At 39.4% G+C, this 24,076-nt stretch overlaps 3 protein-coding genes across 32 annotated transcripts in view; 1 reads left to right on the forward strand and 2 right to left on the reverse strand.

Annotated features, from left to right (window-relative positions):
- Positions 1–4,039, reverse strand: part of LOC118419051 (rho GTPase-activating protein 26-like) — a 49,947-nt gene extending 45,908 nt beyond the window's left edge. For 26 of the 27 annotated variants that reach the window (XM_035825307.1, XM_035825317.1, XM_035825312.1 and 23 more), the window contains exon 1: positions 3,812–4,010. In XM_035825307.1, coding sequence (XP_035681200.1) covers positions 3,812–3,965 — 154 coding nt within the window. In that variant the 5' untranslated portion in view covers positions 3,966–4,010. Of the gene's footprint in view, positions 1–3,811 lie in introns of all 27 variants that reach the window. The other variant, XM_035825289.1, reaches the window with a different exon arrangement.
- A 9-nt stretch (positions 4,040–4,048) lies between these two features.
- Positions 4,049–8,244, forward strand: LOC118419055 (zinc finger protein 330-like). 2 transcript variants are annotated; one of them, XM_035825321.1, is made up of 11 exons: positions 4,049–4,190; positions 4,492–4,646; positions 4,824–4,843; positions 5,261–5,331; positions 5,813–5,892; positions 6,080–6,206; positions 6,526–6,630; positions 7,155–7,201; positions 7,332–7,449; positions 7,593–7,709; positions 7,874–8,244. In XM_035825321.1, exons 2-11 carry the CDS (start codon positions 4,527–4,529, stop codon positions 7,999–8,001), a joined length of 933 nt encoding a protein of 310 aa, XP_035681214.1. In that variant the 5' UTR covers positions 4,049–4,190; positions 4,492–4,526; the 3' UTR covers positions 8,002–8,244. The 2 variants fall into 2 exon arrangements, with proteins under 2 accessions (XP_035681214.1, XP_035681215.1); XM_035825322.1 differs by having other exon boundaries at positions 7,877–8,244.
- Positions 8,245–10,098: 1,854 nt separating this feature from the next.
- Positions 10,099–23,571, reverse strand: LOC118419054 (amino acid transporter AVT3C-like). 3 transcript variants are annotated; one of them, XM_035825318.1, is made up of 18 exons: positions 23,081–23,571; positions 22,108–22,157; positions 21,610–21,802; positions 21,257–21,293; positions 20,479–20,544; positions 19,565–19,631; positions 18,787–18,867; positions 18,351–18,428; positions 16,938–16,979; positions 15,368–15,437; positions 15,103–15,167; positions 14,918–14,984; positions 14,631–14,679; positions 14,379–14,438; positions 14,057–14,130; positions 13,599–13,750; positions 13,036–13,095; positions 10,099–10,606 (listed from the first exon to the last, which is right to left on the reverse strand). In XM_035825318.1, exons 1-18 carry the CDS (start codon positions 23,201–23,203, stop codon positions 10,477–10,479), a joined length of 1,464 nt encoding a protein of 487 aa, XP_035681211.1. In that variant the 5' UTR covers positions 23,204–23,571; the 3' UTR covers positions 10,099–10,476. The 3 variants fall into 3 exon arrangements, with proteins under 3 accessions (XP_035681211.1, XP_035681213.1, XP_035681212.1); XM_035825320.1 differs by lacking the exons at positions 15,368–15,437; positions 16,938–16,979 and adding an exon at positions 16,183–16,252 and having other exon boundaries at positions 23,081–23,570; XM_035825319.1 differs by lacking the exon at positions 16,938–16,979 and having other exon boundaries at positions 23,081–23,523.
- Between the last annotated feature and the right edge of the window lie 505 nt (positions 23,572–24,076).

Below are 24,076 nucleotides of genomic sequence, written 5' to 3' on the forward strand. Positions count from 1 at the left end.
AAAGCTGTCACAGTCGAATAATAGAATGTGTGATCATCCAAGATACATGCCTTCCTTTAAACTATGTATGTTTGCTGCTTACACCATGTGTGCAGCCGCCCAATTATGATTTAAACAAAGTTTTATCTCAAAGGTCATACTTGTATTTCGTGTTTTTTTTTATATTCATGTCTGCTTATACTTATAGCCAACTGTTAGAAAATTTCACACATCTGTGCTATTACAAATAATAAACAGAAACCAACCCTGAAAACACTAACTCAACAAGAGTGCAAGTTGGCTCTAAGTCCTTGGAAAATACTTCTGCCCTCTTTGCTCCCATTTCATGGGAAATGAGTTTGAAAGCAACCATTCATCAACAAAATTTCAGAGTTCAAAGTTGACGGTACCATTTCAGAGTTTTTCCTCAAATTCAAGTTTCACTTGTATGTAAACTCCCAGATCACAACAATCATTTTTTACTGTTGTCCTCAGCATTACAAATAGAATAACCTTAACATAAAAGTATAATCTTTTTCTAACAAAACAATAACAAGTCAATCTTCAACCTTAATTTTGACCGGATATGCACCAGTAGATAACAGTATTGTCCTCATGAGCAATGAATTAATTACCAAGACAACTATAGCAACATCATGCAAAACCCTCTGGACAGCTCCACCGAAAAATGTGCCCTAATCACATTTACACCTTTAACAAATCAATCCTAACATGATTCATCTGCCAACCTAAGGTTTCCTCAATGCAAAAATGCATCAACTGGTCCCTGTGGGACTTAGCGGTCTTCACATTGAATGAGTCACTTGTGAGGGAATGGGCTGTGTATGTGACCTATGAAATCCTATGCTCTTATGCAGGAAAACCTTCTGTGACATCCAGATGGAAAATCTTTTAACTCATAGTATTTCTAGCAGACCCAAACATTACAGCCCTTCTCTCTACAACCACAACAAAAAACATGGCTTTATCAATATTGCAATCAGTCTGATGTGTAGAGAATCAACCGCATCCATTAAGATATTCTCCCTGTGGACTATGACATAAAATATCAATGCAACTGGAACAAGGGCATAAAAATAATTCCAAAACATGGAAATATTTGGTTGTGTGTTGGTATGACCTTTCGTTCCCCATCCTTGTGATTTATGTGAGTGTAAACACAGGCTGTCCCTGACTGATGCAGAGCCTGTCTCTAACCTTCCTCTCATGGAGATCTACTTATAGTTGATGCCTTCTCACCAAACAGACAAGAATTTTTTGAGACCAAACGACCACAAACAGACGTACTGTTGATTGAAGTCTGCGGAGCTGAGCGTTACACTGATAGAAGCAAGTCAAACATCTTATCTTCAATACTTTGATGTATTGAACTGAAGATACATGCAATATCCACCCAACCTAACCCTAGTGTCATCAATCATATGCACTTAGACTTATTAATATTTCAACAAAATCTATCAACTCAAGTTAATTCGCTTTGGAAAAGGTCATGGAAGTAGGTTATATGCTTTTTTGCATTTCTGGTATTTTGGTATAAATGTCATCATGTGTGTTTTAATACAAAAAAAATTGTAAGTGGAATTTAGATATTGGTAAAGCTACCAGTATGTCTTTGGAAATGGTTTAGATACAGTGCAATTGTTTGAAACAAGTCTTGCTCCCTGGGGTATAGAGTCTACTGGGTATATTCTAATTCTGTATTATACCAGTGGATAATCCTTTTATCTGTGATGGAATTTGACCTTCCCTGGAAATGGGTGACCTGGAAATAAGAGTCTTGCACAAGGAACAAACTATGGAATTTCTTTCTGAAGGTTGGTTACTTTGTGTGTTCTTTCATGTAATTTTGTAAATCAAAAAGACTTTGCAATTTGTTGATATCACTGTAAAAAATACGAATGATGAAAAAGTTTAAATACTTTTTGAATAAAATCTAGTACAAGGAAAAGACTAAGCTGCCAAGCAAAGAAATATTGACCGGTTTGTATTTCAGGCCACCTCACTTTGTACGAATATTTTACAAGATAGAAGTAAGAACACTAAGATACATTACTATGAAAAGTTTCCTCTCTATGCACATGTACATGGGAACAGCAGGCAGGGTGCCAATGAATTGCTGGTGAAATCAACCAGAGAGGAAGAATACATCTCCTCGACCAGCCCTGACCCTATTCAGATCTGCTGAAATTTGGCATTTGTTAGCGGCGACCACTGGTGCTTTACACATTCCTGGCAGCCATTCTTCAAACAAAGGCATCCATGTACACACAACATGACTAATTTGGATAGCCAGTGAGTCAACAGCCACCCTAGTGGGATCCTATGTAGGATAAGAGAATTCCCTGTTCCTCACCTCTCTACTGAGCAAGGAAAAAAACAAGCTGCTGTAACAAATAGTACTGAGCCTACTGACCCATCCCACATTGGGACAAGTTCTATCTGATCTTGTTTAATGTCATGTTCCTTTCTATTCCATTTGTTCAACAGTGATATTACATTTTGTGAAAGACTTGTATATTGTCTACCACTGCTGCTACTTCCTGATAATTTCTGGGAAAATACTGAAATTCAAATGTAGTATAGTATACTAATAGCAATTACTTGTGCATGTATCATAGTATGTATCATATCAATATCATAATCAGTGAGAAACCTGGCAAAAATATTTGTTGTATGATGCATTTTACATGGTAGCCAAAAAGCAAATTGCCACTGTGATAAACGTTTTTGATAACGTTATAATTATTAATTAGCTTATCCAACTTTCCTTCAAACCATTAGTCAATTATCACACAATTTACAGAGACTGTGTGGGTGGGGTCATGCCATGAACAGGAAGTAAGCCAAGACATGTTATCTATGAATTGTGATTTCAAAAATTTGTTTGGATTGGGCATCCAGCTGAGTCATTTGATCATCAGTTTCCTCTGCAGTTCAAATCATTTCGGGCAAATTCACAAATTCATTTGGTGGGAACGGTCAGTGTAATGGCATTTTCAATAAGAAGGGTCATTCCTTAGTGCACCCTAGGGAATGATTATTTCACTCTCAATAGTTGAACCCCCTCAGGGGTTTAAATCCTAACAAAACATACAGGAAACAAATGCCAATGCAATCATCATCAAAACAATCGGTCTATAAAGCCCCACGATATTGTAAGCAACCGCGCCCCTTTCTTTGCAGCGAAATTCCTTCAGTCCCTAGCCACCTCAGTATTGTATCTTGCCAGAAAAACGGTATGTTTGTGCGTTCTTGCCGATCAGGATTGTCACGGAATTTTGTTGATATAAATTCTACTTCAAAAGCTCGACATCAACACACAGAGAGCTAATAGACTGTTGGTCATGACCGATTTAAACTCTTTCAAATACGGTACTTGACAATCGGTCAAGGGGAATTTGATATAATTTGTTCCACCCTCCCCAGTCGGACATCCCAAACTTCGGCACGCCTCCTGAGTTGGTGATCCTGTACAGCTGATTTCCTGCATTATATCACGACACGGGATTTCTGCAGTCATCGGTCACAAACTGCCGACACTTTTTATGGTCATGACGCGCCAAGTTTGCGTTAGAAACATATCTGGGGTGATAAGGACAGGATTTTTTACGTGGAGACATTTTTGCGGCAGGGGAATTGAAAGTAGACCGCCTTCGTCCCCTCATGACAGGAAGCAAAGTTTCCGAAGTCCTGTCACAAGATCGGTGAAGTCCTTGACTCCTTGGTCTGGTGCGGGAGGAAAACAAGTAGACAGTGTCTAGAAGTACGTAACGTGGCATCTGTGAATGAGAAATATTGTAACAGTACTTACTTCTGGCTGCTTGAAGAAGGGTCTTGGACTCCTTGATGAGCTGCTTGATGGCCTGAGAGGTCCGCTCCAGTTCGGCCTCGTGTGTGTGGATGTTGTCCCGAAAATACGGGCTGTCTGTGTAACACTCGCTAAATTCCAACGGAAGGAGCCCCATCTTGGGCTAAGTCCTGGATTCCGGCTGTATCAGCGTGAAAACTCGGTGAAAAGCGCGGTTTTCGGCAGGACAAACTTGTGGAACTCGGAAAAAGACACCTCCAAGTTTCACGGCTCGTCACAGACTAACGGTGCGCATGCGCCTATCCCAGCAACCACCGCGATCCATCATGGCCGTCCGAGTCTGATCCGGAATCCGCGAGTCGCCGGGTTGTCAGTTTTTCAGGTATTTCTCAAGATCTACGTAGCTGTGTCAAGATCTAACAGTGTAGCATTGTAAATAAGACATGTATAGTGCACTTCTGACCGTCAGCTGAAGCATCTGTACCTCTGAGGCCGCGGCACATGGCGAGTCATTTCATTGATGCCCCATCATATCCCACATGTCACCTAACTTCCCCCTCCCACCCCACATTCTTAGATTGTGACGTGGGACCAGCTGCTTTAAATCAGCCATATGTCATAAATCGCAAAATTATACATGCATGTCATTTCTACTCACCCTAGTTCACTGTTTACGATTTCAGTAATTTAAAAGAACAACAAAGAAACAGTTTTAAAGATGCCAAAGAAGAAGACAGGAGCCCGGAAGAAGGCGGAGAAGCAGAAGATGAGACAAAAGGAGATCAGACAGGCCAAGGACAATGTCAGCATTGTGGATCATCCCTGTAACTTTGTTATGGTAAGTTCTGTTGTTTAACTAGCATCATGCCTTTTTGGCAGGGTAATACCGGTTAATGGAGCCATTATTGAAGTAAATGTTTTAGATAGAATCATAGAACATAACATTATAGGTCATAGCGTTTAATGTTACACGTCAGGAAGAAATGTTTCATATTGCATTTTCTTCTTATTTCAGGAATGTGACAAATGTAGAAGGTGAGCTATTTACATATCCACAGCACTTATACAACCCACTGCAATTTATGAAATTTGACTCAATCAATGATGTTTGGGCCCCTTGACTTAATTTTTCACCTCTAGTATAGCTGATCAGTCTGATTCAGCACCATGCCTAGGACAGTTAATCATTTACTTAATGGGCATTTCACCATCAAGAGGATGCTTAATTCTAATCCTGACCTCAACCTTAAGTTAACCATAACCATAACCGCTCTGGCAGAGCGGTATGGTTAAGGTTAAGGCTGAGCCATAACTTAACGAGAGTTGTCCCAGGCCTGGGGCCAAACTGTCCTGACTGGCTAGGGGCCAAACTGTCAAGGTGCCTATAACATTTTGGTTGTTGAATAGTCTGGTACTGCATGATATTGATGGTGATGTGTTTCTTTTCAACAGGAGACAGAAAACAAGAGCGTTCTGTTATTTCTGTTCGTCTGTTCAAAAACTGCCTGTTTGTGCAAGCTGTGGTAAGTAGGACACCTTCTATTAATATTTGTTATTGTTATTGGCCAATATTGGGTAATGACTACTCTCTCTTCTCAGCCAAGGGCTGAATTGTGAGGAGTTAGCAATGGACATTGGCATGGTTAACCAAAAGCATTTGTACTGGCAGATTTTTACTGCTCCAGTGACCTCAATACAACAGAAATGGCCCCAGGTGCGACAATAAGACTAACTAGAGTAAGGTTGAGATGAACCACCCACTCCTCGATAATGGGTTCTGAAACATGCTCAAGGTAAGGCATGTCACTAGTCAAAGTTAGGAAGTAAAATTAGTAATGTTCACCAGAGGGAAGTGAGGAAATGTGTGGAAAGTTCCTTTTCCAAGGGCACAATTCTGACATCTTACATCTATTGAAGCCCCTTTTTATCTACCGTATCATTTCATTAGATGTCCATTAGTTACCGGTATGTTGCATTTAATGGAGTATTTGTATTTTTTCCAAGCAAAAACCAAATGTATGATGAAGTCCGGGGACTGTGTAATCAAACATCCAGGCCAGTATACCACAGGGATGGGGATGGTGGTGAGTACAAACTACAGACTACAAACTAGGACCAGGAAGTAGTGTTCTTTTGATTTTACAAGTACAAGATTAAGATGCATCTATTGTACTTGAAGTCTATGAGCTCCACTCTATGATAGTTTTAGGGGAAAGAAATTTATAAACACATGCATGAGTTGTTGAATATGACATTTCTATCATATTCCAGGGTGCAATCTGTGACTACTGTGAGGCCTGGGTGTGCCATGGTAGGAAGTGCCTGTCCACACATGCCTGTGAGTGTCCACTGCAGGATGCCTTGTGCCTGGAGTGTGAGAGAGGGATCTGGGATTCAGGTAGGAGTCAAGCTATCAGGAATATGAGAACATGGTCATTCAAAATACCTTTACCTTATGTGTGTTGATTATATTGTCACAACTCACAACAGTCACATTCTCACAAGCAACCTTAGTAACTTATGTGATTCTGATATGTGTTGAGTTTTAGTTCTTGGCAAGAACATTGAAAATGGTTGATAAACACTAGCTAATATATAAGGCCAATTGAAAGCCCTTATCTAGGATGCTATTGTTGTGATATAAGGACTACATTAATGTCTGATTACAAACAAACATCAATGTCTGATTACAAACAAACATCCACGTCTGATTACAGGTGGCAGGTTTTTCAAGTGTGCCTATTGTGACAACTTCCTGTGTGAGGATGACCAGTTTGAACACCAGGCTAGCTGTCAAATCTTGGAGGCAGAGAACTTTAAATGTACGTCAAAACTTTTATCCAACATCATGCCAAAACTTCTGACACATTAACTGCATACGGGTTGTATACATGGTAAGGGATGACAAGAGAAAAACAAAACCCTTTGTGACCACGTCATAGCATGTGTGCTCTAGTCGTTTACAGCATAGTCACATTTGTTATTGGCCGTTGTATAGTTTTGATGCGATAAACTTTTACTACAGGCTGTAACCATAACCAATTGCAGACAAGGATCTTAGGCAGCCTTTTCTGTAAGGCGACAGCTGAATATTTTACAATACAGGCACAACTATTCCAGGGATGCCCTCAGTTTGCAATCATACTAAGAACTTAGGAGGAATGTGACAGGGTCTTAAGTTCTCTACTACAGAGAACAACGATCCTTCAGTCATGATGCATTCTCCTTTACACGGGATATTCAGTCCTAATAATAATATTGTTTGGTAAATTTAATGGAACAGATGTTTTTGTACATGTATGTTTTAAGTATATCAACCTTATTCCAACCCCACACTTTCATTCAGGTGTGTCCTGTAACAGACATGGCCAGTACTCCTGCATGAGATGTAAGGTATGTCCATCAGTCCTTCATAACATAAACAAGTTATTACCCTGCCGTTTTTGTATGTTTTATACAGATATCATCCATTTCATGGGCTGTTGAAATTCTTTGTAATTGATGAATCCCCTGTTTCCTATAGACTGCCTACTGTGATGACCATGTGAAGAGGAAGGGTGCTAAGATCACCAAGGGCCAGCCTGTCACCTGTCCAAAGTGTGGACACGAAACCAAGGAAACCAAGGATCTCAGCGTCTCAAGTAAGTGGTTGCTTATGCTCTTTTTAAAAGTTTGCATTATGTTGTAGGTTACATGGCTCTGTGATTAAACTATTGCAGGTTGGAAGTACATTTTGTAATAGTAATTGATGTAGAATGATGAGTGTTTTCGTTCTGTTGTACAGCGAGGAATTATGACTACGGGAGGCAGACAGAAGATGACGAGGCTTCAGGAGGCTGGGGTTACGCCTCCTATGGGGGGTACGGTGGATACAGCTACGGCAATGCAGATGATGATGATGGTGAGGATCAATCTCAGACAATTTCATCTTGCTTACATAATAAGTCTTGTGACTCTTGTCTCAAGTATTGAATTTCATCATACTTCTGTGTGAATGTTGCTGTTGTGGCAGCTTTATACAGTTCAAATGAAATGAGCATGTTGATGATTTGTTTCTTTCCACAGATGATGATGATGATGAGTCAGAAGAAGAGGATGAGGAAGAAGACGTCTCCAACCCCCTGTCTGACCTCAACCTGGGTGCCACCTACGCTGGGGGGTATCAAGAAGAATATAACAAATACGAGGACTGAGGGAAAAGCTTTTCCTTTTACTCCTTGTATGAAAGTCAGATTACACACAACTATCTCTGTGAATTGTTGGAAGTTTACATAGTCAAGAAGTACAAGAGAAAATTCTTGTGGAACGACGTTCCTAAGCTGCTGCAAGTGCCAACGAATGCATGCCTCTAGTTGAAATTATAGCAAGTTATTTAGATACAATGATCAGGATATTAATATGCCATAGCATAATCTTCCTGCTGAAAGTTAATGTTTTAAATTGAGATAATGTTATATGCAATTCTAACATTGAGAATAAAAGTATGAATAGAAATCAGGGGTGTGTGCTCTTCATTCAAGATGAAACTAACAACAAAACAGCTGGTTTGAGGTGTTTTATTATTCTGCAAGTGTTCCACCAGATGATCCCCATGCATATACATTTGTATAACAGGGTCTTGTTGAGTCTGATACATGGCATGTGCTTTGCTGATGTTGAAACATTATGTTACAATGGTCACTAAGAATATATTTCAACTTTTTTTAGTGACATGATGCAGTAGCTACTACAATGGCTTTTGACCATTTAAGTAGGAATAGCATACATAACCTACAAAAATAAATGCATTCTAAAATTTTACCCCTTCAGCCATATAATCGAAATATTTCAATACACTGATTGCACCAAAAGTATACCATATATTTACATGACCTGACGTCTCATTCTGTACTCATCAAAATAATGTTTTCCTGAGAACAGGTATTAATTGATTCCGTTACAAGTCAGTCTTTTGCCTAAATAGATGCAAGTGACAAGGCACACTTTGGTTAAGTCACAAAGTATTGGTTCCAGTGAAGCTGGTGTGTTTCGCTGAAGGGTGATTATACTTAATACAGCCATTGATAGTCTATCTTTGTGGTACAGGTTAATTGTTTTCACAGAAAACATCTAGTCAAGTTTCTGACAATTGTGTCCAGTCTAGCCAGACGTGTAGATATGTTCAGCCTGAGGTCTTCATTTGCTGGTCCAGGTTCAGTCACACATTCAGTACACATTCCTCAGTATTTCTTCACCAATGCAACACAAAGTTGATTTCATGGATAACATTTACAATGATGTAAGTTGATTGTAGACATTGATTTTTTTAACATGCATTGCTTGCACACCTTCCGGTTGCACACCTGGTAAATGAAGACATCTCTGTGACCTTAAAGCTACCACAAACTGAAAGGTGTAACAGCTGTCATGACAAGTGAGCAAGTGTAGCAAATCTCAAGAAATGTCTTGCACTCTGCTCTGACTCTAGGTGACAAGGGCTTGACAACCATGATATCAGGTTCATGTGGCTTAAGTACACATTTTTTAAATGTTAGCTAAGTTATCTACAACCGCAGTGTCAATCTGTTGTCTTGAAACTGGAATTTCAGTTACATGATAGTTTTAGACAATAGCAACAGCTGCTTTTATAATCTAATTATGTTTAAATAATTCAATAATCTTTGCTGCAGTACTGCTGACATACAGTATACATACTAAGGAACATACCCTGCAAATTATACTATTTCCACCAGGCACCTTAGCACGAAATTGCACACACAAAAATAACCCATGTGCTCAATATGCAATAAATTGCACATGTAAAAAGGAGGGACAAGTGATATCATCAATGCTCTGCTTGTCATAGCAAAAGCTCTGCTACACCACAAACAAAACCATTTAAGTAGATTACATTACCAGAAGATTATGACAACATACATCAAAGCATGCGTCAAATATGACCTTAAAACTTCTGCAAAATATCTGATCTTCCATCTGAGAACAGCTTCAAAATCAATTCGAGTTTGATTTATCTTCCATTAACAAGTTTGCCACAACAGACTCCTGCATGTAGGTAAGGCACAAACTTTGGTTTACTGGCAAAGTGATTTGTCTCTGATTAAAAGCTGCCACACAGTTAGTCTCCAAGCAGACCCAACGGTGCCTTAGAGATAGTATCAAAGCTGGCAAAGGAGAATAGCCGGCCAAAGGGAGATAGCCGGCTAAGGGAGTCAAACGGGCACCGCTATACTAAGTCCCTGGCCAGCTTTGATACTATTTCTAAGGCACCGTAGGGTCTGCTTGGAGACTACCACACAGTGTGCTGTAGTTGAATCTTTTTCCACTTAGACTACAATCTTGAAATTTGAATATTGAAACACTGTTGGTATGGTATGACTGTCATTAAGAGGGACAAAATATAATCGGAATGTACTAAATTAAGTCTTAAATATGTCCTGTATATATATCTATTGCATCAAGAGGTATTTGAGAAAAATATTAAAGAATTGAAACAACAGAACTCTAACTTAAAATTTCAAATTCTAGTTCAGATGAATAGAACTATAAAGAAAACCTGCAAATTTACCCACCAGGTAAAACCTAATTGGTATTTATGTAAATACAATATATGTACTGATTATAGAATGGACATTTGTGCAACAACACTACAATATTTTGGATACAGTTAATCAAATGGTCCCATTCAGTGTTTGGTTGAGTGAATGGAATGTTCTTGTTGTCACGACATCCATTCCTCCATCTGTTGCTGATGACTTGGGCAGCATCCTCTGTAAGGCATCCATGGTACCTACAACTGACCTGTGGGATGGATATGAACATTCTTAGGACTTTAACCCTCAAACCATCGTAGCTTTTTTGTGACGTAGATTACCGTATGGGGTCAAAACTGACCCCAAAACATTTTGTACAAATACAGTTTTTTGTGTGACTCTTTTTGTGATTTGTATATATGTTTAGTTTCATTAATCTATGTGGAACAGTCTGACATGAATAGGTGAGAATATTTCTAGCTCATTATCATAATTTATGCAAAAGATCATGAGGACCACATTTTACACCAATGCTATTCAGACCGGGAAGGAGGTTTTTGATGCCAAATTCAATGCCGTATAGCGCCTGAATGGCTCATGCTAGGGCCACCAAACTTGGTAACATTTTAGAAAATGTTGAAAGCAAACATTTTCAGTGAACAAAGTATGTTCATCATTTTTCATGTTGCCATGGCAACGAAATTCTGACAGACATAGTTATTGCTAATTATTATTATTATTAAGTTTTCTTATTTTGTATCAAACATTTAAGTTTTAAGGTTTTCTTAGCAGATATCAGTTGTTTATCACATCTTATGAAATTTATGCTAATTTAATGACGTCATCAGGCAAAATCCAAGATGGCGGCCGAGATTACCTAAATGACGTCATAATGTAGTCATATAACATGATATTGGCACAAAAGCTGTTACAATAATTTTAGCTTACATGTACATCATTCTCTGAAAGTTTGGTGATCCTACGATAAGTAGTTCAGGTGTGGGTCGCAAAAGTTTGTTTAAAAAAATGCTGGGGTCAGTTTTGACCCCACTGGACCATACATAAACTTTCTAAGATAACTTAATCAATAATGAGCCAATCTCGTTAAAAATGTATAAGAAGTTATAGGACATATATACAAACAAACTAATGGGAGGAAATTTGTTTTCGACCAGAAATGCCATGATGGCACACATCGATATACGCCTGGGGTCAGTTTTGACCCCATACGGTGGTTTGAGGGTTAAGAAACAGGAGCCCTGAAAATGCATTTTATGGCTCTTAATCACAGTGTATATCATCATGGTATCACACGAATGTCGGATGACTCGGACCATTACCAACTCGGCCCAGTCAACTCGGCCCATCTGCCGGGACAACTCGGACCATCGCCAGCGATTTGGGACGTCAAAGTCACAGCTAGAAGTTGTCTGACAAAAAGCCGCCGTCTCTATAAGTCTATTCAAAATCACGTTGATTGCCTTAGCGCCGGCGGTTTGGGACGTCAAAAACGTTAACAGCTAGAAGTTGTCGGTCAGAGGCCCAGTGCATGCTGCTGGGAACTTGTCTATGGTAGAAAAATCCACCATTGTTCGTAAGGTAAAAAGCAAATGAGCGGAAACAAACGTTGTGTTTTATTTTGTCCAGACTACATACACCAGTATATGAACAGTTTGTTGAGGGAAATCATCTCAGTAAGCAGAACATTTCACAAAGACCAGGTATATCTAAGTATAAATGTATCTTTAAGCTTATGTACAACTTGTGCCGGACACAGCCGGCCGACGTGACGTGACTAGGCCCGCCGGCGAGTTCGTCGCTTAATATATACATGTTGAGTACTTTGCTACATTTTGTTTAAATATTGTCCATGGGGATGGTCCGACTTGTCCATGGGCATGGTCCAAGTTGACCAGATTTCCAATGGGCCGACTTGGTAATGGTCCGAGTCGTCCTGATTCCGTATCACACATGTGCACCATCATTACTGACATTGATATTGATCCAGTAGGTTCTCCTGTAGTTCTCATTACAGATACAAGTTTCAATGTCCTTCTATAGCATCAACTTCTTTCCAAGGACAGCAAAATTATGGAACCCTCTCCTTTCAAGTGTTTTCGTCCCAAATAGGGCCACAAGCCTTCGATAAACCAACTTTCACAGGGCTTTAGCCAGCTCGAATTTTTTTTCCGTCATCCAATTACAATCGTCGCGAAAACCGCGAAAATTAATTAGAAGGACTGAACTGAGACCTTGAAAAACGGGTTTTAATGAGATTATCGTATGCGAAAGGGCTCCGACACACATTGTCAACAATCATAACAATAGCAAAACAAACAGTGTGTGGCTTTTACGGCTGTGGACGGCGTCCCCAAGCCGCCTGTAACTTTCACCAAGGATTTTTGTCCGTCAAGGTTGACGGATTGGTTTTAAAAATTTTCCGTCAGACGCAGCAAATTTCCGTCAATTGACGGAAAAACGGACGCTGGCTAGACCCCTGAACTTTCATCTCCTAGCACAGTTACCTGTATCTCTCACTAACCTACTTCAGTGGCTACAAAGGTCTCCTGGCTTTGTACTGAATATGCTCATTGAAAAGGTAGCTTATGAGCATTCTACTGTAATAGATTGGGGGTAACAAAGGGGATATTGGGAATAATTTTAGCAAATTGGCAGTTCTACAAAATATGCACTTACCCTACAACTCCTAATACAATGAAGAAGACATCCAGGGCATAATGGCACTTGCTTATAGACCTGGGGAAAACAAGAACAAAGGTTCATTTTTGTCTCATCACATTGGTGAAGTACTCCTGCATAATAGGACAGCAAGATGATAGAATGTGTTGTAATATGTTGTAAAAGGGAACCCAAGTCCTTATTATGTATTCTGTTGCAAAACATGGTTTCCATATCCACTCTGTATTTGGTTTGGGATCAGGAGGGGTCACTATCCATAAATAAAGTCACATTTGGATGAACTGGCTTCAGACTAACTGAATCTCACATCTAGCAACCATCCCACTGGTCAGACCTGAACCTTGGACAGTAGGATCTTGTGTAGCACAGACAACCCTTAACACAGGTTTGACTCTCCCAACAATGCCTTGCAATATCAACCTGATTGGCTGACAGTTGGTTAGTGGCCACGTCCCTAATACCATTTTCTGAGTCTGAAAGGGCAGGGTTGATATTGTGAGACATTGCTGTGAGAGTCAGCTCTGTATGGGAGGGTGAACACAGGCTAGCTTGAGACTTACTCCCTGTGTATTCTCATATGGAAGAGTCCTGGCAGGATGAAAGCCAGTAAGGCACAGCAGGTGGAGCCCAGGAGGGACATGATGGTGGAGAAACTGGGGATGAGCAGCACCACCATCCCTGTGGTCAGCACCAGGCATGCACGCAGGGTGTTCTGAAACATACCCAAAGTTGAAGACACAACAGGAATTTGACATGTCTTCCAAATTTTTCGAATAAGTTTGACAAAGCAGAGATTTTCACGCTATTTCCGTAAACATCTTAGCAACAAGTTTTCAATCAGTCCTAGCCAATCATACCCCCCCAACTTCACTCTCCCTATGGCCTGTTGCCTTCAGAGATGAACTTTCATTTTGAAGAAAATTAAAAATAACAGCATTAATTCTCTAGCTACGTATTCATACCACATGCACAGGTTAAATACATACTAAGTGAAAAAGAAGAAGCAGTTATTACCTACCCCAAGGAAGGTTTGTTTCAGTGGGTCCCTGAACCATTTCTTCTCCAGAATCTGGACCACAGGGAACATCATCACTACAGAAACACCAAAAACACTCATACATCAAGGAAAAATACAAGTAGAATGTGTTCATAGGCAATGATGGTTATCTCCACTTTTAATTCAGCAAAGTTTCTTTTGCATTTGAATATGTGATGGATAGGTGCTTGCTTGCTTGTAAATCGTAATATAACTATTTCCTTTGGATCTCAATGTTTTGCTATTGTTACGAGTAAAATCAATGTGCATTAAAACAAAGAGTTGCTATTACAAAATGGCTTACCTGGGTATGTGAAGAATAGAGAGAAGCAAAGGCAGCCTTTTACCAACAGAGGGAATACACCTGTGGGAAAAACAAAAATATCTCCTGTAAGATATATTACAGCAGTGAGTTTTCATTAGGTTATGTGATGTTAAACAGTATTGGGATATGATCTTACATATCATAACATATATAGAACGATTAACCATAAAAGTCAAATTGAATGCCACTTTCTCCAACTGAACTACATGTAATTGTATGTAAAATGTTCACCTGGCGGCAGATTCAGTGTGATGATACTGTTGGTTTCTGGTCCAAAAGACTGAGAATGGAGAAATGGTGAGTTTGTCACACCTTGTTACAGAGTACATAACGAAACATCGGGACATACCAAGTAAATAGACACTTTCCCTACGGCAAATACTACTCAGAGTTATTACTAGCATTAATCATAAGCTCAATCAAATCTTAAAACTAAAACAATGCAACTCTTCAGTGATAGTACGTTAAGTACCCATTACACATAACGCATGCAACATAGAGGAGAACAAGTGTCTTACCAGGTATCCACAGACCCCAAACACCAGGTACAGGGTGGTGACAACAAACATGGTGAAGATAAATATTCTGGAAAATCAGGGGAAATGGCAGCCATCAGTTATTTCATTGTTCGAGTATATGTGAATGTGTGTTACAAAGAATTTCAAAATTTGAAGTTATACTTATGCAGTTTCTGTAGGCTCACTTTCTGAATAACGGTTTGCTGTCTTTTGCTGCTGATGCTTCCAGTGCAAGGATCATGCCTGCCCCCTAGTGACAGAAGGAAGAAAAGCAAGCATTTAAGTTTGAAAAGTTTAGCACAAAAAAGTGACATTTTAGTTTTCCTGAGAAAGTTTAAATACTGACTAAAACGTAAAAGCTTTAATGTTACTTCTAATGAAAATGCCTTAAAATTTGCGGATAGAACAGCTACATATATGAGGTTACATTACATATAATTACGTACTCACCTCATAACAGTAGATGGCCATGCCAAAGAACATGGGTACACCATCCAAAGTCATCAGCTTCGGATGAAGCCTGAAACCACCACACACCACCGTTACCACCACCATCCCTACACTACCCTGCTGCCACTACTGGTCAGTCTGGCATTACCAGACCATGGTAGTCACAGCAAAGCTGCCATCTATGTCTGAAGTGGTTGGCTATAGTTCAAATTGACTTGGATCACTGGGATGGAGTGAACAGGACACCCTTCACTTTTATCTGGAGTGATCTAAATCCAAGATTTCAACCTGCTATGAAGTTGGATGCAAACTTCATTAAAAAAAACCTACAGGTTCAAAATAACTTTAATAGGCCAAGTCAATTCAAGTTGTAGCCAGTCACCAAGACCTTTTCAGTGTTGACCTTAATTCCCTGTACAAAGATAAAGTGACACAGCACAGGTATATCTATGGTACATGTAGGTCATCTACCTACAATGTACGGTCCAGCTGAATTTGGCATTCATAATTAAATTTCATAGATTCATAAATTGTCCAGGAGAAAAACGTGGTAGGGTAGGGTAGGGGTAGGGTTCAAAACAAAACAACAAAATAACAAAAGTTCCTTCAGTTTGCAATTAGGACCTTGCAAGAACAACTTGAAGAATGACAAATATTAAATCAAAGTGAACCTTCACTGAACTTTACAAATACCATGTTGTTTAAGAACTTGTTGATATGCCTGTGTCATCTCATCTTTAAGCAAGAAAAATAAGGAAGTGCTGTTAGTTCATGAACCACTAGATGTCCCCACAGACCAAGAGTATCGTTGTCACCTCATAACAGTAGATGCTTATCGCAAACATGAAGCTTAGGCGATTCCAGTCATACATTTTAGGGCTGACACTGAAAAAATATCAAGTTACAGAGATGTTTATTTCCATATCATACTGAACAGTATGTTATGGTACATTTCATCTAATTTCATCTCATTGTTAAACAAGTGGGACAGACCATTGGTGGAGATGATAGGAGTTGTTGTTGCAGTATCTAGAACCTTATAAATATCACATTCATTTTGTTGTTGAATGGTGCAAAGATTTGGGTTTAAGAAGAGTCACTATTGATGATATGCAATACAGTATTACAATAACATGAAATCAACAAACACAATGAGGTGATTTGGCAGATAGCAAATCATGATTGTATGGTTCTACTGATTCTAGTCTATTGGTAGACATTGGGCTATTCCATTTCAAAATTGGCGGGTGAAACTGTCCGGAAAGCTTTTCAAAATGAAGGAGAAGGAAACATAGCAGGATTATAGCCTTTTTGTAATGGAAGGGAATATCCATGCATGTGAACTTGCTGGTTACACATGGCATAAGAAAGATAGTTACTAAGTTAGTTCCAGGGTTAGTGCTTAAACTTAAGACACAGTGTGAAAACCTTCCAGACACCCATTTCCAATATTCAAAATGTACTAGCCCTTCTATTCTGTCTCAGGTGGCATGCAAGAGAATTCTGGATTGGCGTTCTGATTCTGTTTTCTGAGAAATGCATCTCTTTGTTGCTGTGTTTTCCCACCTACTTTGGTTCTTGGATGTAATCTCCACTATGGATAGTCTCCACCCTACCAAACAATGTGCAGCAGCGTGAATACTAAACAAGCAGCACGGGAGAGAAAAACGTAGGAAGAGACCTGACAAGTTACTGGGTGCTGCAATTTGACAGTGAGATAATTCTCCATCTTGATAGACTGAACCAATTGAAGTATTTGATTAATTATAACAACTGGTCAATTTAGGAATAAGTGTAATATGCAGCATCAAATAACTTGACACATGTGCAAATTAAGCGAAGAAAACAAAAAGCAAAACAACATAAAACAAAGCAAAAGGGACAACAAGTGCACTACACACTTGGCATTGTCTATTTTCAATTTTCTTTCAATTCCCACTGGCCAGGATTTTTCTAGCACCTTGATATGATGCTTGATTTATATATTTCTTTCATTCAAACAGTGAGTTAAACCAATTTATCATTTTTCCTTTCCCAATAATGCTGCTGTATTGGTTACAGGTAAGAAACAAAAGATGGTGCAATTTAGTGATTCCAGTGTTAGTTGATAGCCCAGGAGTCATGTGCTCAAAGCAACTCTCACACACATAATGTTATGGCAGGGCATTAGCCAGCGTCCGTTTTTCCGTCAATTGACGGAAATTTGTTGCATGTGACAGAAAATTTTTTAAACCAATCCGTCAACCTTGACGGACAAAAATTCTTGGTGGAAGCTACAGGTGGCTTGGGGACGCTGTCCACGGCCGTAAAAGCCACATACTGTTTGTCTTGCTATTGTTATGACAATGACAATGTGTGTCGGCGCCCTTTCGCATACGATAATCTCATTAAAAACCCGTTTTTCAAGGTTTCATTTCAGTCTTTGTAACTTAGTTTTCGCGGTTTTCGCGACAACTGGAGTTGGCTGACGGAAAAAAATTTCGAGCTGGCTAGAGCCCTGTGTTTATGGGTTGTTTCCCTCCCATTTATTAGTTTGTGTAGTATAACATACCAGCACATGGAAGACAACCTGATTAGCATGAAAGTTCATCTGAGTTAGTGAATTACATTACGAACAGTCAGCTGTGTGCCGACTCAAGATTTAATTGCTCAGACCCTGATCTGACCCAAGTCTATTAGATGGAAAGAATTTATGCAATGATCTCCAACAAAACGTTCTGTCTAATGTGATTCAGTCAGACAGCCGTACAGGACTGAAAGATTCCGTCATACATTCTGGCGAGTCCAGATCTTTTAGTTGTCCAATAGTACAATTTCTTCATAACATTATCTGATTAGATCTGCCTGGAGCTAAAAATTCGCTATTTGCCAAATCATTTCACAAAACAACACATGACGGGTGCCACAACTGTGACCCCCTACATGTTAAAGAAACACAATTGTGTGATGACAACGGATCACTTGACAGGTGTCAATCACTTACCTGACTTTGCTGACATGTTCAAAGTCAAACCAGAAGACCACACCGTATGCAAAGACATTGGCAAAGTCAGCAAACAAACTGGAGTGGAAACAAATATGGGGTGTCAGACAGTCAAAAAAGATAACAACTGAATATCGTCAAAAAGAGGTGGACAAGATAAGTTTGGATGATGTTGAGAAAAAATGACACCAGATATGTAAAGTTGGGCAGTATCTCATACATAAGTTTTTACTTGAATCAACTTGCTTTGGTTTTAACTTTTTTCCTGTTTGTTGACTAAATACCTGTTTGTGTGTGTTTGTTTGTTTGTTTGTTTGTTTACAAAAGGGGTGAGAAATGATACTATTCCACAATATTCTTCCAAAAGAACTTTTCTTCAATGACATTATTTTAAAGAAATCACGAAGCTGTGTCTTCAGAAGGTCATGCCCCCTACCTGAAGATAGCCAGGTTACTGAGCTGTCTCAGCATGGTCAGTATGGCGAGTGGTGGCAGCAGGATCAGCAACCATTGGTACCTACGGAACATAATTGAAAGTTTATTGCAATATTATGCCCGGGGGCTAATTGCAAGTACATGGTGGAAACATAGGGGACATAAATGTGACAATAAACAGTGATAAACATTATTGTAAAAAGAGGCTACTTGAATCCTACTGTTGACTATTTCTAAACAGGTTGGGTTTGACTCGATTTTTGGAAAATGAAGAGCCTCACTAGGGCAGGCATTTCTTCAACATGACTGGTGCACTGGCCTGAATGTTCACCTTGTATTTGGTTTTGACTTCGATCCCTGCTCAAGCCATACCAAAGACTTTAAAAATGGTACACATTGCTTTCTCTGCTTAGCACTCAGTATTTGGGAAAGAGTATAGTAGTTGAACACACTTACTACCAGTAGACTAGCCCCCTGCTGTAGTGATAGCACTAAGCAGTGTGGCCCAAGGTCAATTGATACAGAGATGGAAGCCACCCTATGTAGCATCTGGTGCAGGAAGCACTTTAACTTAAAGTTAACATCAACAGAACTCTTTCCACAAGGTGTGAAACTACAGTTCTACACTCGAGATATCATTTCTATTGTAACTCTGAGGGTACATATCCTTTTCACATTATACAATGCCCTCATTCAGTAGTCAAAGCTGTACCCGCATAGCGAATCATGCACACTACTTTCACATGTCAGATATATGTACATACATGAAGCATACTTACATGTGGGAGTTATCCACATAGTGCATAAGGTTCTGTGAGATGAATATGATATAAGAACAGCAGAAGCCTACAAGGAAAATAAGGAGATCACTTAGTCTTAGTGGGTTCACTCACCACCTACACTCACTCAGAATACATAAGATAGGTAAGATGCTACCATGATTTCAAAAAGACTGGTTACAGAGGCCAAGGGTTCAACTTTTATGGTGTAAATTGACAGTGATAAGTATGAATGAAAGGACCAGCATTACATTCATAGTATCCAATCATAGATCAAATTAAGCCTTCTTTCACCTGGATCACACCGTACATAGCTGATAACAAATAACACTTTAGTGAGTGAACTGGTCCATAGCAGGAATAGGGGTCAAAACATGTAGACAACTGGCTTTTGGGGTTTGGATGGGATATCATTGGGAATCAGGCAGATGGAATACAAATGAAGTAAAAGTCTGTTGTTTGATACAAGTAAGAGTGGATTTCCATCATCTGGTATAATACTTCACTGCAATGTCAAGGCTTCAGAGTGAATCAGATACAGTATTTCACTGCGGCAGATTGGAGGATGATTTTATCATTAAGTCAAGGTTATGGTACAGAAGGTCAGGATGCAGGGCAACAACAGGACAAATAGTTTATCCGTCAACCTTGCCTGAGGGGTGGTACGCTCCGGCTAGTCCATTCAAATAGGGGGGAACAGAATGAGATCTTTTGAGTCAAAAGGAGGTAAAAAATGTGCCAGGTGGTTGCTATGGCAAGTCTGACTGTAGTAAAAAAGTGACATACAAGATTAATAGTATTGCTGAGCAATATCGATGTCCATACGTTTGAGTTACAAACATACATTACTTTGCTCAATACCTATGAATGCTACCAATTTAATATTTCAAGGCAAGGTCTTGTAACCCCCTCACCTGTTTGTGACACAACAATGGAACATTCCACAAGCTGCCTTCCTACTGGTCCAATAGCATGGTATCCTGAAATTTGATAACAACAAACACAATTTTGTACAAAAAATAAACATTGTCATATGCCCACAGGCAAATTCATCATTCATTGTTGATCCGATGTTGTGATAACGTTACACTGTCACATGGACATCATTGTGGCCAAGCTACTAGTCAATCCTTGTACATTATTGTCCTGTCACCAACTCAACTCACAATTATACTAAATTATGCATGTACAGATCAGTGTGTCAAAAGGTTCATCACAATAGTAGAAGAAAAGTACAGTCAGTCAGATTTGACTAGACAAGCAGGGCTATGACAAGTTATCTACAGAGTAAGAGAAATCATGTCAGTTGTTTGTCTTTCTATTTCCATCCCTCTTATATGGTCAAAACTGCCTAAGAAGACCTACTTTAATTGTCCGAGCTTATATTAATGGAAAAGTTATATAAGGGACCATCATATTGATCATTTTGGCCTTGTGGTCCTTAGTACTAGTAGGTAGGGATGGTGACTTGTACAGGTTTGACTTAATTTTTTTCCAAGACAAAGACACACATCCAGTAATACACACAATAAGAGCATGGTTTATAGCCAGCAACACTTAACATATCCAGCAGCAATCTTCTAAGCTAGAAATATTTGTAGATCAACATTCAAGAAAGTATTTGACCCCAATGTGAGGAGCACCCTTACCTGATGGCAGACCAGTGTAGTAGTAGTAGTTGAGTGTACTTACCAACATCTCCATAGTCCAGCTCTTCTAAATGGTGGTCCTGTCAAAACAAAATTACACTTTGTATAATCTAGCATTATTTAGCATTTGGTTTAGCAAGTTTCTGTTTTGCAGGACAGCAGTTAAATAAATGTGAGTAAAATTAGATAAACAGAAATAATCCTTACAAAAGCCTGATGACCCTAGCCTTTTTGGGGTAGATCATTGACATGGGACATAAGATTTTTGATAATTTTCTATCACTCTAATTTTTTCAGGACCATAAGCTAAAACACAACGTTACTTTCCCTAGGCTTTCCTAACCCTTTTTCTCAGTCCCTTGAGTTGTTGTTGAAACCATGTGTCATTGTACTTACAAAAGATGACTGTCGTCTGTGCTGTTTTCCACCTGTCTTGAGATCCCCATTGTTTTCACCGTGTGCTGAATCCCCATCTAACAGGACCTCCATCTCAATGTCTGCTGCAAACTCCTTGTCATCTGTCCTCTTTGGTCTCTTGTCTCTGTTGATTTTGTATTTACTGTCTATGATCATCAGCATGGCTTTCACACTGTAAGAGAGGTGTTACCAATCGTCAGTATCTTAACAACATATGTGTAACAATGAAATATGGTAAATGCAATTGAGTCAACAAAAAAATCAAATATTATAGTAGCAGTAAAGATTGATACATTTCAATCGCTCAAAATGTTTTAATTTGGGGGCTTGCTTTTAGTAATCCGAAATAACTAAGTTGAGAATAAGACTTTCAATGAACTGAAATCAATGTAGCTTAAAACTTTGCATTGGCTTTTATAATGTTAGATGTGCACATCAAAAGCACATAATGATAAATCAACAAAAAACAAGTTGTACCTGAGGACACCAACTGCAGACATGATGACCATCCCCTCGATTATTCCAGCCTATGACAACAACAAAAAACATTATTTCACTTTCACTCTAATTTGCTGTGTATCATTCAATAACGTTAGACTTTCATGTGTTCAGTATTGTTTTGATGCAAAGTCACTAAGACTTATTTTGGTTATCTGTACCGAAAAGGACATAAAGAGTAGTCAATTGGAGTGACTACAGTCAAGGGAGGCAGATTGTGAATGTGACAGTATCTCCAGCGGTACCTATTTGCTGTTCTACTATACTCTTATGCTATATTGCTTGTCTTGTGTATGTACTTTTGTTCCATTGAATAAAGACTGAAAAAAAATGCCATTCAGGCCATGGCCTTGGGCTGCAAGCAGTTCTATTCAATGAACAAGTCTAACAGTTATAGTACAGACAACACATGTTGTCTGTTAGTAATGTTACACTGATCAATAACATGTTTCATGTTGCACAGCCCAGACTTCTACAGAAAGAAGGTAAATGCAACTAATAATAAATACTATGAGTGACAGCAGAATGTCGGAGGCACATTTGCAAAACTGTCACCACAACACCTTTTTTCCCCAAAAAATTTCTACTGCACTATAAAAATAGACTGATTTTGGTACCTCATTGTTACTGTTAGTAGCCAAAACAACTATGGTGGTGTCTGGTGACGTGTTTTGGGAATGGTGACAGGAGTTTGACAGTTAATCATTTGTTTACATTACGGCCTTGTAACAGAATTTTGAACCTCCAGACCATTTGTGAAATACTGTTTCACGCAAGACGTCTACGTTTTCTCTGTACTACTACACGGTGTGTGCGTTACGTATGGCACACTTGTTAAAAGTGTGTCGGTTGTCAACTAAAATATTTCACCACGATCATCTCATGTGACGCGTCATGACGTTATTCCTAACATGTTATAACCTGAAGAGACATGGGGAACGTATCAAGTTACCTCCTTGAAGGCATAAGGAACACCAAGTACTCCTGCTCCGATGAAGGAGATGAAGATGTTGGCGAAGATCTTGAGGGGGTGCCTGGTGCCCTCCCCATCCCCGCCTCCACCGCCGACAGACATTTTCTCGATATCCGGCTCTTCTGTGCGTAGCTTTTTTCCATCAACAACGATGTTAAACTGTTTCCTGAGTGCACAGTGCCTGCGTGGCAGTATCCGGTGCGTCAGGAAGACAATGTTGAGTCCTTGGGACAGGTAAGAGCTTGGCCGGACTCAGGTAACACCCTGGCCACGTCGCGCAGCCACATAATAACTAACCACACAAACAGGTCAAAGGTCATATCTGGACGATACCATTACAGCACGTGGTGGGGAATCTGGGGATGGTCAATACCCAGTGTGAATGTTTTACGGTGCCTTGTACAATGCTAATGTCACACTGAGAGGAAACCAATGTCTTGAAGTAACTAACGCCTAAAGTGATCATTCATAGTACATGGGTGCAGTTTTCAAAATGCCGAATGACAAAGTTACAGTTGTATCTCATTGGCCCTTTATATTACATGACAATACTCAATAAAACAGTTGGCGTCTTTTGCGCGGCTCTCTGGTCAACATTTCATTCTTCAAAGCAAGGAGCTTTTACCAACAGGAGAGAGCACATATTACTGATTCATTACTTTCTTTTGTTCCTATGTTCGTAGCGAGTGTGACCAGAAAATCCCCTTGTTCAAAGTTGTACCGATAAAACGTTACCAACATGATTCTCGCTATGTTTTATAACTGTTTAATAAAAGCCCACACTGTTTTCAGTACAGGTATTTCCCCAAGAACACACACTAGTCTCCAGGTAGTCTCTAGCCAGCCCCTTTAGCTGGCTCTACAAGTCGTTTTGTTTTATTGCGGCATAATAGTTCTATAACTATTGCCCTAGCTATATAGGCCGCTGTGGTCAGCCTCCATAGACATCGTTAGAGGCCGTTGCATATACGTACA

This window comes from Branchiostoma floridae, chromosome 7, assembly GCF_000003815.2.
Source record: "Branchiostoma floridae strain S238N-H82 chromosome 7, Bfl_VNyyK, whole genome shotgun sequence".
Lineage (NCBI taxonomy): Eukaryota > Metazoa > Chordata > Leptocardii > Amphioxiformes > Branchiostomatidae > Branchiostoma > Branchiostoma floridae.